Raw genomic sequence first — 18,239 nt, 5'->3', positions numbered from 1 at the left:
ACCTCCCCCCCCTCACCTCCCCCCCCTCACCTCCCCCCCCTCACCTCCCCCCCTCACCTCCCCCCCCTCACCTCCCCCCCCTCACCTCCCCCCCCTCACCTCCCCCCCCTCACCTCCCCCCCCTCACCTCCCCCCCCTCACCTCCCCCCCCTCACCTCCCCCCCCTCACCTCCCCCCCCTCACCTCCCCCCCCTCACCTCCCCCCCCTCACCTCCCCCCCCTCACCTCCCCCCTCACCTCCCCCCTCACCTCCCCCCTCACCTCCCCCCTCACCTCCCCCCTCACATCCCCCCTCACCTCCCCCCTCACCTCCCCCTCTCACCTCCCACCCCTCACCTCCCCCCTCCCCCCCTCACCTCCCCCATCACCTCCCACCCCTCACCTCCCCCCTCACCCCCTCACCCCCCCCTCACCTCCCCCCCCTCACCTCCCACCGCTCACCTTCCACTGCCACATTTTGCACCCTGATCTATTGGTTACTGAATGAGGGATTCCCGTCAATGTCGAGAGATAGCATGTGAGAAGCACTTTATTGTGCGCGTGTGTGTGGTCAATGTTGTGCCACCTTCTAGCCCCAGAGACTGCGGAAGCAAAGGCAGAAGTGAGATCCGCGGGTGAAGGTGAGATAAGATGAACAACAATGGCCGTGACACACACACACTAACGTCTGCAACAAATCAGACAAGTTGCATGTAGCAGAGCAGTTTCCATGAAGAGACTCTAATAATACATTTGAGATATCAAATGACAAGAGACTTGTGGGTCGCCCAAAACTTTAATTCAAGGACGTCCGCACACGCGTAAATCTCAAAAGACTCTGACATCAACGTCAATGAATGCGAAGCTCTGGAAAGAGAAAGGCGCACGGGATTACGGAACAACTCCCCCCATACGAACGCGTGCCATCAGCGCAAGGCACCGCCATGCAGCCTTGTCAATAAACAAAAGTCATCAAGCCATGACAGGACCGCAGCCAATCACAGATACGACAAATGCAATAGCGGCCTCTGTCGTTGCAGGATCGGCCTTTTCAGTCGTTGCAGGAGACGTTCAAATGGTTTAAATCCTTACGAGAAAAGTGAAACATGAAAACCCATCGTCGTTCTGCTGACGAACGGATGCCGTGGAATAGATTTATCCTGGAAAGCCTCGCTGCGTTTCAAGGTCCTTTTTCAGGATGCTCCTGCACCAGGATGTTTAGCCAGTTATATATTCAGGAGCGTTTAGGTCAGCGTATGCACATTGCTTTCATATTTAGATGTTTTATGAATACAAACTGCGTCAAACTGTAGCCAATAAAACTTGGAAGTTGTGTAAACTATGACACGGCCATGGTGCTGATGCTGCCGGGTGCAGACCTGTGTACGGACACGGGCGTGTGCTGCGTACGTGTGTGTGCGTGGCACAGTTGGCAGAGTAGGGGGCACAACTGGTGCATCTGCCAGTCATCTCAGTCAACCCATGGCACCTGGGTCTGTCCCGTGACCTCCTGTCAGTGAGCCTTCGCCGTGGTGATGTCACCGCCACTTAGTGGCGACTGGCGGCTGTTGTTGTGTGTGTGCGTGTGTGGGGAGTGGTAGGGTAGCTTTTAGTGTGCTGCGCTACGAACCTGGCGAGCCGATTTCGATTCCCGCTCACGGCTACCACCAGTGACAACTATCTGAACCAGTCATAGGCCTCCCCTAGGTCGACTCAGCCTCAAATGAGTACCAGGTGCAGTGTGTAAACATCACCACTAGGGAGACAAAGGCGGCCAGGTGTGGTGCTGGCCACCCACCCCCTCGTGTGCCATTCCGGCCTTCATAGGTGCTCGCTAACAGCACTTGCCCCTACAGTCTGTTACAGGCTACACGGGGGATCTTTGTCTTTATATGTTTGTGTGTGTGTGTGGACTGCCGTACCCAGCGCTCGGGAGTCTGGTGCCACCGCGGTTCCTCGAGAGGTTCACCAACAAGCGCGTGTCACGCGGCGCGAGCGTCACACTCGGCGTCATCCTCGAGGGTACGGGGACCCGGTCCTCGCCTCCACCAGGGCTTCTCCCCGCTTCCCCCAGCTCCCAGTGACGGCCTCTGTGGGGTTGCAGCCAGCGTATTGTATAAGCGTGTTTATGCACGATGATGATGATGATGATTTATACATACAGGCCACCCACGATTCGATTTCAATAATCGAAAATTCCCCATCTCTTATGTGCGGTACACAGTTTTATAAACGCATAGTGAGTGCAAAAAAAAAGTTTCAGCCAAACAAATCTGCATCGTTAGATGCTTTACACAGCAGCAACAACACACCATTAGCCATTCTCATTCTGCTGCTGGATGGAATCTTCTGCATGGTCCACCGCTGCAGGCGACGCCGCTGCCAAAGGTCGTGCGCGGGAGGCACCCGGCAGGGGAACATGCGGAGCCCCCTGCCAGGCCGTGCCACCCTCTCCCCCTTCACAACCCCACTCCACCTCGTGACAACGCAATCAAAATGCCGTTCGGCGTGTTCCCCGTGCGCCCAGGCTGCCCGGAGCCGCTGGTGACGTGGCTGAAGGAGGAGTCCCCGGACAAGGTGCACCGGATAAAGGGGACGACGGAAGGGTTTCGTCTGACGAGCAGCGCGCCCGCGCACAGCCTGTGCATCCCGCGGGCGGCACCACACCACGCCAGCAGCTACACCTGCATCGCCAGCAACCCCGCGGGGCAGGCCATCTGCACGGCGAACGTGGAGGTGCTCCCCGGTACGCCTCGCGAGGGCGCCATCCAAACCGGCACGGCGTTGTCGTCTTTAAAGGAGGGTGCAGATGCCAATCGGCTGAGCATTGAAGTCACCCACGGCTAGAGGCAGCCGGCCGCCTGGCACGGAATTCATAGCGCCGAGCTGGCGCGGCCAAGGTCCTGGGTTTGAACGCAGGCGGCCACCTGTGGTTAAAGCGGGCTCTCGAGTTGATGGTTTCAGCCCAGTCACTAACGAAAGACCATCTCCTTAAATTTGGCGTTGCGTGTATTGTTCCGAAATTCCTGGTCTGAGAATTAAACTGTCGGTTTGACTGCCATGCAATGGACATCACTGTCATGGCGGAGCGCAAGGCGTGTGCGCGACGCCGGGGGGGGGGGGGGGGCGGGGGGCGTCGTTGGGGTGGTTGCGGCGGTCTTGACGCAATTTCACCGTTGCTCCTCCAGATCGAGGGCCCAGTGGGGACAGCGAAGTGCGGTCGGCGATGAAGCAGGAGCATCTCTCTTACATCCTCAAGAGGTGGGAGGGGTGGTGAGAAGCGGGGGGGGGTCACACGGCTGGGGCTGAGCACATCCACCTCCTTGGTGCCGCCTTTATGCGACGGCACCGAGATCACATGCGTGTTGACGTTCCGTCCGCCTCGACCACACCATAAAATTAACAATTTATTTAACTGACCTTGGACGGGAGTTCAGTTTCAGTTTATTTATTTTGGTATAGCCCTGTGAGCCATTCGGCTCTTGAATCGGGTGCAACCACAACAAACAAAAAACACGAATATTTCTGTGTGGAAAGATTTACAAGACAAAAAAATACGACGTAACTAAATTCTCTCAAGGTTGGGGATAATGTGTGGCAGCGGTAACGGCCTCATCATGTTGCGCAGGAGCGCACTCAGCAATCCAGTCGCAAATGACAGTTTAATGATTCTTCTGTTTGTTGTCAGGCCGACAGGAGGTGACGCTGTAGGACAAGTGCCCAAGAAGAGCAGCGGTGAGTCTCGTGTGTGCGGCTGGGATTTGTGAGCTCGTCCGTCCCCAACAGGGATTTGCCTAAGGCCACCGAGCTGCGATTTATCTCGCATTAGCAAGCCACGCGCTTATCACGTTAACGAGCCGCTCGCGCCCATTTGCAGATCGGGCCGTGGAGCGCGTCAGGGAGGAGCTGCAGGTGCCGGAAGAGCGAGACTCGCGAGCCTCCAGCCCCATCTTCCTGTCGGAGGAGCTCATCCAGAAGCTGACATCTCAGATCACCGAGATCGTCTCCACGCAGTTCTCTCAGGGTGAGGCATCGCTCCGGGCTTCAAGGAAACCTGGCTTTCCCGTCGCGGCGGCGGTGCGCTCGCAGCCGGCCGCCGGCGAGACGGGACGCCGTGTTTGACCACCGTGCACGGTCTCCCGCAGCGTCCCTGCGCGTGCGCCTACTAGAAGCCGGAGAGGAGGAGAGGAGAGCTCACAGCCCGTCCCCGAAGACCTCCACCCCTCCGCCGCGCCTCCCCGGGCCCGCCGAGGCCACCTCTGAGTCCGAGGAGGACGATTTCCAGCAGCGGGTGCGTTGACCCACACGCCACACTCGATCGCTCGCAAAACCACACGTTCTACCGCAGAGGCCAGGTTCAGCGTCGGTATAGTGTGCATGCATGTCCCCGTTTGTCAGTCCACTGCTGGATGAGGGGCCCACTCATTACATGCAGGAAGTGGTGCTTATTTGATCATACTTAACTCTGCTGATCAGCGAAGGTTGGTGATGGCAGGGAGCATAGACGTGGGAGTATAAAAGTATGCCCGCTACCCATTGCAGCTCCACAAACCTATGACAAACTGTTTACGTATAATGGTCACCCATCCAAGTACTCTCTAGGCTCAGCCCTGATTTGCTTCCTAGATTTGACAGCATTGCGCTCGTCCCGGGTGATTTGGTCATAGGTGGCAGTTTGTTGCTGCGTGACAAATATGTCCAGCAGAGTCCGGATGCCACCAAATTCACGCCGTGGTACTGCACAAACAACACAGCAGCCTTCGCAGCTGCTGTGGCGTGAAGGCGTTGGTCGACAGCGATCCAGCTGGGCTAAGACCCGTTAGCCCCCGGAATCCTTGAGGGCTCGGGACACGCGGTGGGGAGGGCTGGACTGTGGTGGGGCTGCCCGCTGTGTTGTTGTGCAGGGCGTGGAGGTGTACGTGCTGGTGGCCGACTACACGTGGACCAGCACGGAGCGCGCATTCCTGTCGCTGGGCAGGGGGGAACACGTGGAGGTGCTGGACTGTGCCCACCCGCTGCTGTGGCTCGTGCGCAGCAGGTCCTCAGAGACCTCCGCGTGCCAGCAGGGATGGGTCTCCTCCGCCTACCTGGAGAAGAAGCCACAGGTAGTGCATGCACGGCACAGATGGCTGGTCCCCCAGACATGCCGGCGGAACTGATTCACTGCCGTCACTCGCTCGCCGGTAGTCAGTCGCCTTCTCATCACTCGTCTATGGCTACTACCACGGTTACTGTTCCCGTGAAGTTCACTTGTTCAATCCTCCATCCATTTTGAGGACTCAGTCTACCAGATTCTTTCCTATCGCCTATGCACTCACTCAAGCGTGAACTCACTCAACTAAACCACCACTCTGCAGGTCTCTAGACTTCTCTTTCTGCGTCTTCCCTCGCACTGCTCCACTTTGGAATTCCCTCCCATCATCGTCAATTATCTCTGAGCTCTAACAATAGTAACTGTTATCGATTACATATTTAATAGTGCTGTTTGTTTCTGGCTGCTTGACATTTTGGGCATTTTGGGCCTGCGCTCACAACTGTGTACAAAAAGAACAAAAAACTTGAACACGAACGGTTACTTTAATTTCTGTCGTCCACCGTCGCTCCTTCTCTAGACACCATCCACGGGCCGCAAGGAACAACCCATCGAGTAAGTCCACGTCTATTTTCGTCACACACAACTCGAACATTGTTCTAAATGTACCCAGAATCGCACCGTCGCACACCATTTTTTATGTCGGGGGAAAAAATAATTTCCGGCCTCACCGAAAAAGGCTTTAAAGGGCCTCACCCTGCTCCGAAAGCTGCCTGCGCAACGTCACGATCCCTCGTTGGCATTTCCCGCGGCAGGGTCACCCTGCAGCAGCTGGTGGCGGCGGAGGAGAAGTTTGTGAAGAAGCTGTCCTTCCTGGTGTCGCATCACGTGCAGTTCGTGGAGAGTCAGGTCAACATCCCGGCACTGGTCAGGTCCAAGCGGGAGGCCATCTTCAGGAATGTGCAGGACATCCTCAACTTCCACCGACAGTGAGCACTCACTGCCTCCTGCTGCCACTGCCTCGCCAATTTCCTACGCCTATCGCCGGTTTTCAATGATAGATGTTGGACAAATTACTCCCAACTCGTTCTCCTTCTGATTGACTGTGGCCTTAGAAAGTATTAAAACATGTAAATAAGCTTTGGTCTTGAATGGAGCACGTTGGGCTTTGTTTTTTAAAGAAATTTAATCTTTCATCCATGCTATTGATATTTTTTGTTCAAACGTCTTTTTTATCTCACCGAAGCCGAGCGCGTGCCATCTGCCAGCCACGTGAGCAGAGTGCACGTGCAGAGACACGGGCCGTATGCCGACGGGCGGTTCACGCGTTGTGCTGCGCTCCCAGGGTTTTCCTGCCCAGGCTCAGGGCGTGCAGGGACGAGAGCGACGTGGTGGACGCCATCCTGGGCAGCCGCGAGCAACTCCAGGTGTACGTGCAGTACCTACGCGGCAAACCGAAGGCCGACCTGCTCTTGCTGAGCGACGCCGTCAGGGTCACCTTCGAGGTAGCTCCACTTTCCCCCCCAAGCCATCGCCACGCGATGAAGCAACGGACCCGCACCCTCAGTTATCGTGCATCGGTGTCGATTGTCCTCCGTGAGGATTATCTCAAATCTCTCCGTTGTTCCCTTCCTGTCTGTGCAGAAATATACCGAGATCCTACGCCAGTCCACACACTTCCCCGAGTCGGTGCTGTCCATACAGAAATACTTGGACCTGCCCCAGGAGCAGCTGCACATTTATCAGGTGGCACTGAAGGTGAGAGCAGCCGGGCATCTGGCTCTGAGAAAAGGGAAAGGCGCCCAGTCCCTGTCCATAAAGTCTCGTCAACCATTTATCCTGGAAAGGACCAATGAGCCTCAAAATTGTTTTTTTAAAAGGATCCTGCATGGTGCTGTTTTCCAAATTCCTTTTCATGAGGGAAGAAAAAAGGAGTACCTGGTATCCAAGGAATAGCAGTCAACCAATCCTAGTTGTTGTACTGCCATCCTTGGCTACCTTGTAGGGAATTTCAGCACAGAATGAAGTCGACCAGCCGTTGTCTTCAAGTGCTGCGTTAGAGGCATGCGTGGCCACCGCTTACCGTCCTGGGACACCGTCCACCAACCTTACCCACATTTGTTATCAAGCCAGATAACGCGGTTGTCTGGCTTGACCTCCTGAATGTGAAATTGTAGTTGTTGCTCTACATCTACATCAGCTGTACGAAAGAAGAAAAACCCTCAGTGGTCAGCAGCCGCAGTGTGGCACAGATCAGCGGTGTCACACAGCTGCCCAGGTGTGGTCGCTCACGCTGCCACCGCCCGCCCACAGGACTTGATCCGGAGGCGCGCGAGCCGGGGCGGCGACTGCCGAGGCCTGGAGGAGGCCTACGGCGTGGTGGCGTCGCTTCCGAAACGCGCGGAGGACGAGATGAAGCTGTCCATGATCGAGGAGGTGCCCACCAACCTCGCCGACCTTGGCCCACTCCTGCGACAGGTACAACAACAACAACCGCCATTCGCCACTAAGTGGCAATGACGTCACCACGACGTGCACACAACAACCCTGCAGCCACGTGCACACAGCAGGCGCTCTCCCATTAGACAGGTGCTCTCAGTCGAGCGAAGCAATCAGCTTAGTTGGAGAATTATCATTATTCAAGAAGTCATTTATTTCTACTTAAATATTTTGTGATATTTAACCCGAACTTTATTTTTTGATGTTGTGATTTCAGGAGTTAAAGGAACGCCAAAATATGGAGTCATCATTAAAAATGCTCATAATTTCATCGCAATCATTTATATCATAGTAGTCCACCACAGTGGACATGGTTTCATGAGAGGGTTCGATACCTGCGCCATTCATGCGCTTCTGGCTGTGGTCCAAGATGGCAAACGCTTATTAATTTAAAAGCATTAATTGAGCCATTACTGAAGGCAGGATCAGTGTTTGTTTTGTTCGTTTGGATGGAATCTCCCACCCCTCCGCCACCATCGCTCACCCCTCCAACCATCTCCGCCGTTGCGAGCGCAGGACGTGTTTGAGGCGTGGGAGGGCAGCGAGGCGATAAGCCGACGAGGCCACCGCCGCCACCTCTTCCTCTTCAACAGCCACCTGCTCGTGTGCAAGGCGAGGCGTGGAAGCCACTCGGCCTCCCAGGCCTACACGTGCCTGCACGCCCTGCCGGTGAGCGTCTCCTCCGTTCCCCCCGGGAAGCCCTCGGTCGTGGCATCTCCAGCCCTGGCGCGCTCCCGACGTCTCGCAATTGACGGAGAGATGCCCTTTCTCTCCCTCCGTGGCGTCCAGGTGCGGAACGTAGAGGTGAGCGAGGTGGTGGAGGGGCACGAGCGAATCCTGGAGCTGTTGCATGAGCACGAGAGCGGGCTGGACAAGTTCACGCTGCAGGCAGCCAGCGTGGCCCACAAGGACGCGTGGCTTTGTGAGCTGTACCTCTTGCAGGGGAGGCAGAAGACGCAGAAGACGCAGCAGCAGCCGCAGGATTCGCAAGATCCAGCCTGGGGTGTGCATTACCCACCTCACCTGTATCACACACAACACCATTTGCAATATCTGCCTGGCTATGCGTGTATACGCACAGTGTGTGTGCGTGTCGATGGGTGATACATGTGCACGAGATGTATGTGACCACGCGTCCATTAAGCCACCTAAATCTTTCACTCGCATTTCGAGATTCAAATCATTTGAGACGATTGATTATCTTGTATTCGTACTTGACGTGTGCAATTGCTTTACGGGGACCCTTACAGCCCCGATGTTCTACATGCACCGCGATGGTGAAGGAACGATTGATTCTCGCATTGAGACTCAAGAAATCGCAAGGGAAGCGAGTCCTGACTTACCCAGCAATGTGTAACACGCGTGCAATAAACCGGATCTCGGATTGCCGCACAGAAAGTAGGGTGCGCGCATCGCGGGGACAAACGAGGTTCCACGTAGACTAATTGTGTTTTATGGGAAGAGGCAATCGTCGACAGAGGAAAAAAAAACAATGGGCTAGAGCAGGGAGCCAGAAACACGGATGTCTGTGTCGCCGCGGCTTCTGCGTGGCCCTGAGCAGGCCCCCCGCGCTTCACCGAGAAGCTGGAGGAGTGCACCGTGCGGGAGGGCCACTCCATCACACTGCGCTGCCACGTGATGGGCACCCCGCGGCCCGTCATCACCTGGTACAAAGGTGAGCTCGGTAAAGCCTGAGCTGTATCCCGAGCCTTGCCCGCCGTTACCCCGCTCCCATGCATGGGTATCTGTTAAGAGTCATAAACAGCCTTGCATATACAGTGCTCTATCAACCCACGTGAGCTGTTTGGAAACATTTCACCCCGCTGGGCAGTGCTAGTTGGGGATCTCGAGGACCGCTTTAGCAGTCGCTTGCTATCAGTCTCAACTGTGGCCTGCAATCCAACTTGGGTCGCCGGGATCATAGCACAGTGCGCAAACCCCTGTCTCACCGCTCCAGCCATGCATGATTATGCCGTTACTATTCACCCATTACTTCATCCGCTGGGCCCCAGAAGCAATTCTGATTGTAGGCAGCGTTACTTTTTAGAGCATTGGCGATTTTCACTACAGCGCTCCCTGATGGCGCAAAGAGAGCATGGACAGGGCATGGACAGGGCATGGACAGGGCGTGGGCAGCTCCTCCTCACCCGACGAGCCCCTGTCCGGATGGGCACGGAGCTGCGTGGGACGAGGCCTTCCGACGTGAATGAGTGTCCTGCGTGGCGCGGCTCCACAGACGGCTGGCCCCTGGAGGTGGACGATGATCACAAGCCACGGGTGGACGACGGCCGGAACTGCACGCTCGCCCTGAGCTGCGTGCGGCGCAGCGACGCGGGGCTTTATCGCTGCGAGGCGGCGAGCGCGGCCGGCCAGGCCGACACCGCGGCCGCCCTGCGCATCGCCGGTGCGTCCGTCGCTCGCACCGCACGTGCCACACCGTGCGAGGGAGGCCCGCGCGGCACGGCCGCCGTATAGGTCTCTCGAGGGCTCTCCACCGGTTCGCTACCAGGCCATGTGCTATTGCTCATGTCACTGATGAGAGGTGGTGCACGATTGTCCTCGGAGTGGGCCACATCAGAGTATCTCAATCGTAGAGCCCAAAGTGCTCGTACACCGGATTTCCTGCACACACGATTCATATTTTGTGTTGGCCAGTGGCTATTTTGGCATCACATTATTGTTGTTAAACCTAACTTATTACAATCATGCTATTGGCATCGAGCCGTGGGGTGAATAATCCACTCGAATATCTTTGACACTTCTTGTAATCGTATTGCCCGTACTGCACACCTCTTGGTGCCATATGATCTTCGCATCCCCGGTCTTGGCAAATTAAACGATTGCTTCAGTGGCTCTCACCTTAGTTATTCAGGAGGCTTGTGTGAGCATCCGCTGCTGCCGATCACTGAATAACCAACAGGTGCCCTCTGACTTTGTTGGCTTAGGTGCCGAGCAAGAAACTGAGAAAGACGCCAGAAGCTCAAAGAAAACTGTCATCATGTAAGCCGGGCTCCTCCCCACGCGTGTTCAGCCCTCACAGCCATGCGCGGAGGCTCAGGCACCAGCCTCTCGGAGTTGGTGGCAGACAGCAAGCTGGCGCTCTGCGTTGACGGTCCCGCACGCAGCGGCTGTCAAACACAAAGCCTTCACGACCACTGGGGGGGTTCTGCTTCCATGAGAGCCGTGATGTGAAATTCTACGAGCGCTTCTATCCAAAGCATCATCGCTTTTGTGTGGCAAAACTGACGCAAGGCACCCGGCGCGGTTGTGGTTAAGAGTTTAAAAGACGCTGCTGGCGTGGCACTGCCTGCACACGTCTGTGAGGACGAGGAGGCCTCGACCACGGCAAGGCCTCGCAGCTGCAGCCCCAGAGATGCCAGGCCTAGGAAGCCGCCAGCAGGTCCACACTCACAGCTGACGATTGCTTCCAGGGCCAGTCTGTGATTCAGCGCGGCTTCTCGAAGCAGGGTGAGGCTTGCGAGCGCTCCTCCCCTGCTCCTAGATGATAACCCGGTGACCTTTAGTGACCCCTGGTGGCTCCGTGCTACCTGCGCAGGGCAGACAATCCAGGCTGGGAAAGTAGGTCCTGTTCGAGCGGTCATCCGTCGTCGAGTTGCCAGCACGTGCTCACGGCACAGATGTGGTTGGTTGGGTTGTTTGCGAGTTTTGTTATTGCCCACACCGTGACAGTGCATGACACATGTTGTACCGCGTTGCTCTACTGCACTGCATGATCCCCGCGGTGCTCGTGGAGAGAGCTCTCGCCTATAACAACATCAGGGACTGTTTAACACCCTCCTGACCAGGCTGGAAAGGCGAAAACTAGATTGTTTCCCTGCTTAAACACTGCTTGAGAGCATTGATTCGGAAGTCTGCACGCTGACATATAGCCATGTCTATTGACACAGCAGTATTGGGGTCCTTACATTAATCCAACTGAACTCGTTAACCTGCGTCATTCTCTTGTTTCCTACAACCCCCACTGCCCCACTTCTACTGCCCCGTCCACTGCTCCATTCACCCGCTCACCTGATGCGTGGCCTCCGCGTGCCCCACGCCACGCATGGACTCTCCGCCGCGTGCAGCGAGGAGACGGTCACCACGGTTGTGAAGAGCGCCGCCATGCGCGCTCGCTCCCCACAGCCCACGATGATGACGATGATGACTCCCCCGGGGCCTCCCGGCGCCGAGTCCTCCTCCTGGACCCTGTCCACGGGGTGCGCCGGCCGCACGGAGATCCTCACGGAGACCACCATCACGCAGGCGCACTCAGACACGGCGACCACCGGCGCGGTGCCTCGCGTCAGGGTGATCGCGCCGGCGGGAGAAGGTCCGCAGAGGGAGGGGCCCACGGCGGGCTGGGTGCAGGTGGATGAACGCGTGGAGGTGCAGCTCGCGAGCCGCGCGCGTGGAGCCTCTCCGGTGGAGCCGGCCCCCCCACGAGGCGACCCCAACACCAACAACTCCAACAACAAGGCGGAGGAGGAGAGGCCGCCGTCGCCGCTCGCCGGCGCGGACCCCGTTCGACCGGGATCCCCCACCCCTGAAGATCGTGTTTCGTCCCCTCTAGAGCACCGGGGTCCCGCGCGGCACCCGTCCCCCGACGCGCAACATAGCGGCGTAGAGGTGTCCGTGACGGCCATACACGGCGAGGGGCCGGAGTGGGAGGTGGAGGGGGCAGACCTCGCCGCGTCTGCGTCCGCTCCGCAGCTAGAGTAGGACGAGGTAAACCCCGAGCCGGGCCGCGTACTCGATCGCCCGCGGGGTCGCGGGCGCAGCCGTGGCCACACTGGATGTGGGCGCCCGCGACGTCGCAGGGCACGAGTGACGCTGTCCAGCAGACAAGAGGAGCCGACAGACGTAGCGAGGTCTCCGCCTGTCGCGTTTGCACAGGCGCCCCAATAACGCCGCTCCGGAATTTGCCGTGGGGAGGTCCCGGGGTCCAGGAGCTCCGGGGGTTCTGGAGGTTCCGTGCGGAGGAACCTCGCCTTGAGCACGACGAGGCTGTACCCCGGGACGAGCGCAGAGAGGCTCTCGCACCTCTCACGCGCGGCTCACGCTGCTGCTGCTGCTGCAATGCGATCCGCTCGGGGCTGGCGGGGCGCGGATAAAAATAAAGCGGAGAGCGCAACCGCCTCCACCGCCACCGCCAGTCCGAGCCAACATCGGCGGCCGCAGCTGCTGCGGGCAGTGACCGTGGCGAGGCCTCGCTCCCCGGCGGCGCGCGTTTGTCTCGTGTGGTGTTTGTGGTGCTGTAGCCTTGAGTAGCCGTACATCTGTTCGTTTGTGTAAAAAAAAAAGCCAGTTTGCTTTTAGGGCTGTTCATTCTAAAGCGGTACGCAATGCATAACGCCGAAGCACAAATGACATTGAGAAGCGACGGTGACGAGTCGCGAGGGGAGGAGACTCCGCGCTCCCTCGGGAGGCCCCCGGCTCCCGCGGCCGCCCCGGCGAGCCCCCTCATCCCCACCAAGCGCGCCGAGGTGGAGGTTGCCGCGGTCCCCAACAGCAACGGCACCCAGGCCGGCCCGCACCCCCGCCAGCCGGCGTTCGCAAGAGGGCTGCACAGCTGCACCATCAGCGCGGGCTGCGACATTCGGCTGCGCGTGGAGGTGACGGGCTCGCCGCGGCCCCGCCTGAGCTGGCAGAAGGATTCGGCGCCCCTTGAGCCCGAGGGCCGCGACGGCTACGGCTGCCTGTGGCTGCGCGACTGCGCGCCCCGAGACGCCGGGGTCTACGCTTGCGTGGCGTCCAACTGCGCCGGGGAGGCGCGAACCTGTGCGCGCCTCGCCGTCACCTCGCCCGCAGGTACCGGCCGCGAGTGCGCGGAGCCTCACTGCATGGTCGCCCCTCGGGGGCCGCTCCGACTCCCCGTCTCTGCTGCTGCTGCTGAATGCGATGAGAATGCATTGTACAAACTTGTACTTTAATAAAAATAGCGGACACTTTGCACGTGACTGCGCCGTGCCCGTGTCGTGTTTGTGCGGCTCGCGTGGACGGGCCGCGGTCGCGAAGGGGGATTATTTAACTGCGCCACGCGCTCGAGGAGAAGGGCCGCGACTCGCTTCGGAGGCCTGAGCAGTGAGAGACGTTCGCTATCAGTGGGGCACCACAGTCCGCCCGCCGCCGCCGTCGGTAAGACCCGCTCACCTGCGCTGTCGCTCACGCGCGCTATTCATAGCCGGCGGAGCGCGCTCGGCGTCCCAGCTCAGAATGATCCGCGCCGCCGATTTTGCTGGGGTTGCAAGCGGCGGCGAGGGGATGTAGGGGGTGGATCGAGGGAGAGGCCACTGTCGGGGCCGCTCGAGGCAGGGTGACACACTGAGAGCACCTTCTCACCTGGCTACGCCCTCTCAACAGAGTAGAGATCTTCTCTCCGGGCGTGCCCCCTGCCTCGTGAGCGGCTCCCCGCGCTCTGCGCCCGAGCCGAACAGCGCGCCCCGGGCCACGGTGGAGCAGAGCGACAATCACCCAGGGGCGACTCCAAATATTTGCGACTCGTGACGGATGACGATGCGGCTGGGAGATCACCCCCGCCCCCAAAGCCCATTTGGCCTGGTGGCATCTTCCCCCGCGCTCCACGCGGTGACGTCTCCTGGCGCGCGGTGGGGGTGGTGGTCGGGTGGTGGGGGTGGTGGTGGGGTGGTGGGGGTGTGGGCCCGTGGGGGTGTAGGGGGAGTGGAGAGGGAGACGAGTGAGAGGAAGCGCCCAGGCTGCGGCCCCCGTGTTGATCCGGCCTCGCTCTGGCGCTGCCCACGCGCCTCCGCTCTCCGCTGCTCTCGCGAGGTACCCGTCGGTATTTAACATCGCGCCGCGGGGGGTCTGCGTGTAACGCGGGCAGGCGGGCGGGCGGGCGGGCGGGTGGCGGTGGTGAAATCGCGTTTAGCCCGCTGGGGATCGCGCTGGGCATGCGGGGGTGTGGCGCGAGGGGTCGCGCTGCAGCTCACCCATTGCAGAGCCAACACTCGGCTCCCTCGTCAGGACTCGTGCAGTTCTTCCTGCTCGGAGTCATGAGCCACCTTCTCAAAACTCATCGGGGAAGGGTTAGGCAGAGGCCTGGCTGGGAGACGCCCGTCCCAGAGTGAACAGCGAGAGCTGTGAGATCGCCCAGATACACGAGGCTCCGTCACTTTCTCGGGGAGACTTTGTTCCAGACGAGACCACCTCAACTCAGCTGGCTCCCGCCTGCATTGGACCCGGTTCCACGCGCTAAACACTCCCCGTGGTTCTTATTTCTCCTCGAGATGCACCATTATAACCATCACATGGGAGACAATCCCTCGCTATGGTTGATTTTCCTCCTCTCGGCGACTTGGCTCACCATCGCACCCCCACGCGGACAACCTCAGGACATCTGTCCTTCACGCTCACCGCGAGGCAGCATACACCACTTTACTTCATGCCGACTAATGCGCACAATTAACACATCCTCCAATAATTATACTGAATAGAACACGAGCTTCTGTGTTGTGTAACGGGACTTTCACGATAGTGCTGTCGCCAAGAGCTCTCCGATCACTTGTAATGAATGTGGTCACGATCTACCGTGGCTACTGTGGCGTGGGATAAATGACCGATTATAAGACGCACCTTGCCGCCTGAATAAAACACCAAAAGTTGGGGGAGCGTCTTAAAATACGGTAGATGTGTTCGCGCCACCAGCTTGGGGCGAGTCTTTCTTCCTGGAGCGTTCGGTTATCCAGATCATACGGTAATGAGGTGGTTTCATCCCTAGGAAATGAGTGCCATGGGTCCGTGCCAGGCTGGTAGCGAAGCCTTGGGCCACGGATAAGGGGCACTTAAAACGCGCGCTTCGTCTGTAAGAGACGGGGAAAGTCGAGGTTCTGCTGCTGCTGCTGTCGCTGCTGCAGGTGGCGACGATGCCTCCAAAACACCCCCAGCCTCCCCACCGCCCCCCGGTTCCATTAGCGCTGAGACAGCTGCCGCGTGACGCGTGCGCGCCAGGGAGAGTGGGGGGGGGGCAGGGAGGATAAATTTAACCCGGGGACCCCTGGGCCCCCGCATTCCCCGGCCAACCGAGCACGGGACAAGCGACTCGCCTGCCCCTCCATCATCTCTCACGCGTCCATAGCGCGGGTCAATACCACTCAAGGAGCAACGAGAGACAATATGACCCAATTTGAGCTTCGCTTTTTGATAACGCGAGAAAGGCTGATAATTATTACTACTACAACAACATTACATTTATATAATCGACTCTTCTGGGATGGTCGCCACGTGAACGGGAAAGGGGTTAAGATGTGGCTTTGAGAGGGTCAGGACCCTCCTTGTTCGCGGCCACAGCCTCGCCGTTGAGACGTAGTCAGAGTGGTCACTTTAACACGCAGTCGGCTGTCGCGACCAATATCCATAACAGAAGGGGGGGGGGGGTGCTGGGTTGGATCGCCTGTCGATAATCCACCACCACCACCCCCACGCAACATTCGCGATTTGAGGCACGACGTTTCGCTGGCGATTACAACCAGCTTCGGCTCAGGCGAATTGCCCGAAATTGTGTGAAGAAGTCTTCCCGCTGTCACATTCTCTAAACCTCCCCGTGCATTGCCGGGGCTGTCCAGACGACCGCTCCTCCTGCGCGCGGTGCATGCAAGGCGCCGCGCGTCACGAAGTCACGCGCGGCGCGCCGCTTGAACGAGGACATCGAGAGGGACATTTGGGCAGTTTTGGGTCCGCGAGATCGGCTCCGGTGGTGCCCCGTGAGTGGTCGGCACTATCGCAAGCCCCAACCCCTCCTCCAACTCACGAGGCCCTGGGGGTTTATTTATACACACGTATACACACACACGTGTGTTTGTGTGTGTGTGTGTCGCCGTAACACTGTTGTGGGGCAAGTGCTGTTAGCGAGCACCTATTAAAAAAGCCGAAAACGCCACACGAGGGTGAGTGGCCAGAAATACGCCCGGCCGCCTTCGTCTCCCTTGTGACATTGTTTACACATCGGTACAGTGCTAACTTTGAGGCTGAGTCGACCTCAGGGACGCCCAGGACTGGTCCAGATAATCGTCACTGGTGTTAGCCGTGCGCGAAAACTGAACTCAGGGAGTCACCGGGTTCGTAGCGCAGTGCGCCAACCACAACGCCACCGCTCCCCCCGTGTATGATTGACGTCCAGGACAAATTCCCACGATGAGAAGATCACGTGGTCTCCGTCGACTGCCACTGACTCGGCATACAAAGCTTTGCGGCCACGCGTTCAAACTTTGTGCAGCTGCTGTGCAGGCCCCGATGGGTTTCATCGCAAAGTTGCGACAGCCACTCCACTGTATGTACGTGCTCGTGTATTTGTCTGTGTTCACCGCTAAGTGCACCTAGCCTGGTACGAGCCCTTTGGTCATGTGGCTGTCAATTTGTGACGAACGGCGGCTGTGGCTGTGTTCACGTGGGTGTGAGTCCATTCTCGCACGTGGCGTTGCGTGAAAGTATATTTGGCTTTGTTCAATTCATGCTCACGGCCAACATAGGTGACGATTATCTGAACCGGTCCTGGGCCTCCCTAGGTCGACTCAGCATCAAATCAGTACCTGGGGCAATGCGCAAATATCGCCACTGGGGAGACAAAGGTGGTCGGGCGTGGTGGTGGCCGGGCGTGGTGCTGGCCACCCACCCCCTCATGTGCCGTTCCGGCCTTCATAGGTGCTCGCTGACAGCACTTGCCCCTACAGTCTATTAAGGCTATAGGGGGGATCTTTGTCTTTGTGTGCGCGTGTGTCCGCGCGTCGCCTCTGCTCTCCGTGTACAGAAGAACCGTGAGCGGTGGTGCCGTGAATTGCGCACTGCGCCAGGGTCCGGGCCACCCCGGTTCGATTCCCGGCCACGGCTACCATCAACGGTAATTGATATCTGAGCCGGTGCTGGGCCCCCTCCCCCTAGGTCGACTCAGCCAACAATGTGTACCTTGTGCGGTACACTATGTAAACGTCAGCACCTCGGAGAGACAAAGGTGGTTTGGCGTTGTGCTGGTGTTGTGCCTACCCCCTTTTGTGTATCTTGTCGGTCCTTTAAAGGCGTTCGCTCACGGGACGTGTGGCAGAATTCTTCATCGCTGTAAGGCTGCATGGTAATGTGTGCGTGAATGAGCGGTCGTGGAAAAGGGGAGCGGTGGTGCAGTGGTGAGCGCACCGCGCTACGAACCCGGCGGCCCGGTTCGATTCCCGCTCACAGCCAACATCAGCGGTGAATATCTTAACAAGTTATGGGTCTCCCCTTGGTCGACTCAGCCAAAAATTAGTACCTGGTGCGATGTGCAAATGACCCAACTGGGCAGACAGAAGCGGCCGAGCTTGGCATTGGTTACCCGTTCGTGTGCCGTCCCAGCCGCTATAGGTGCTCGCTAACAGCACCTTGCCCAACAGTCTGTCCAAGCATATACGGGGCATCTTTGTGTTGTGCGTGTGTCCGTGCGTGTGTCCGTGCGTGCATGAGTGTGGTGTGGACCAGCCGTGCCGCGATCAGGATATTATTTTCCACAATCAATCCGGGGCGGCTCATTTACATTCTCCGAGTGGCTCCTTGTTTAATTACGCCAGTACGGCCTGGTGGGGGGGCAGATGAGCATGGGAGGAAGAGCGCAATTCGAGGCTGTGCGGTGAACGTGGAGCCCCTGCAGCCTGCATCCGTGACGCACAGCGGAGAGACTCCACCAAATAAGGAGCGAGCTGGGCGCGACGAGAGCTCAACTCTCCCCACTCTCTCTCGCTCTCTCTCCCTC

General features: G+C 58.4%; 2 protein-coding genes and 1 long non-coding RNA gene across 9 annotated transcripts in view; 2 read left to right on the top strand and 1 right to left on the bottom strand.

The window, feature by feature from the left end:
• Window positions 1-12,874, top strand: part of LOC116941109 (titin-like) — a 127,769-nt gene extending 114,895 nt beyond the window's left edge. For all 6 annotated transcript variants that reach the window (XM_032951761.2, XM_076066038.1, XM_076066037.1 and 3 more), the window contains 19 exons: window positions 573-620; window positions 1,906-2,001; window positions 2,507-2,725; window positions 3,168-3,240; window positions 3,668-3,714; window positions 3,857-4,003; window positions 4,125-4,270; window positions 4,884-5,084; window positions 5,592-5,626; window positions 5,827-6,000; window positions 6,357-6,516; window positions 6,656-6,769; window positions 7,325-7,489; window positions 8,027-8,179; window positions 8,300-8,513; window positions 9,072-9,185; window positions 9,747-9,914; window positions 10,456-10,510; window positions 11,596-12,874. In XM_032951761.2, coding sequence (XP_032807652.2) covers window positions 573-620; window positions 1,906-2,001; window positions 2,507-2,725; window positions 3,168-3,240; window positions 3,668-3,714; window positions 3,857-4,003; window positions 4,125-4,270; window positions 4,884-5,084; window positions 5,592-5,626; window positions 5,827-6,000; window positions 6,357-6,516; window positions 6,656-6,769; window positions 7,325-7,489; window positions 8,027-8,179; window positions 8,300-8,513; window positions 9,072-9,185; window positions 9,747-9,914; window positions 10,456-10,510; window positions 11,596-12,229 — 2,963 coding nt within the window. In that variant the 3' untranslated portion in view covers window positions 12,230-12,874. The remainder of the gene's footprint in view (window positions 1-572; window positions 621-1,905; window positions 2,002-2,506; window positions 2,726-3,167; window positions 3,241-3,667; window positions 3,715-3,856; window positions 4,004-4,124; window positions 4,271-4,883; window positions 5,085-5,591; window positions 5,627-5,826; window positions 6,001-6,356; window positions 6,517-6,655; window positions 6,770-7,324; window positions 7,490-8,026; window positions 8,180-8,299; window positions 8,514-9,071; window positions 9,186-9,746; window positions 9,915-10,455; window positions 10,511-11,595) is intronic.
• On the bottom strand, window positions 3,412-5,893 carry LOC142924204 (uncharacterized). Its single transcript, XR_012941380.1, has 2 exons — window positions 5,768-5,893; window positions 3,412-5,066 (listed from the first exon to the last, which is right to left on the bottom strand). It is a non-coding gene; the product is annotated as an uncharacterized LOC142924204 (long non-coding RNA).
• Window positions 12,853-18,239, top strand: part of SPEG (striated muscle enriched protein kinase) — a 155,825-nt gene continuing 150,438 nt past the window's right edge. The window contains exon 1 of one of the 2 annotated variants that reach the window (XM_076066040.1): window positions 12,853-13,318. In XM_076066040.1, coding sequence (XP_075922155.1) covers window positions 12,853-13,318 — 466 coding nt within the window. Of the gene's footprint in view, window positions 13,319-14,144; window positions 14,297-18,239 lie in introns of those variants that run through there. The other variant, XM_076066041.1, reaches the window with a different exon arrangement.

Source organism: Petromyzon marinus, chromosome 10, assembly GCF_048934315.1.
Source record: "Petromyzon marinus isolate PM22_M1 ecotype Great Lakes invasive population chromosome 10, UKy_Petmar_22M1.pri1.0, whole genome shotgun sequence".
Classification (NCBI taxonomy): domain Eukaryota; kingdom Metazoa; phylum Chordata; class Hyperoartia; order Petromyzontiformes; family Petromyzontidae; genus Petromyzon; species Petromyzon marinus.
This window is presented reverse-complemented; position numbering and strand designations above follow the sequence as displayed.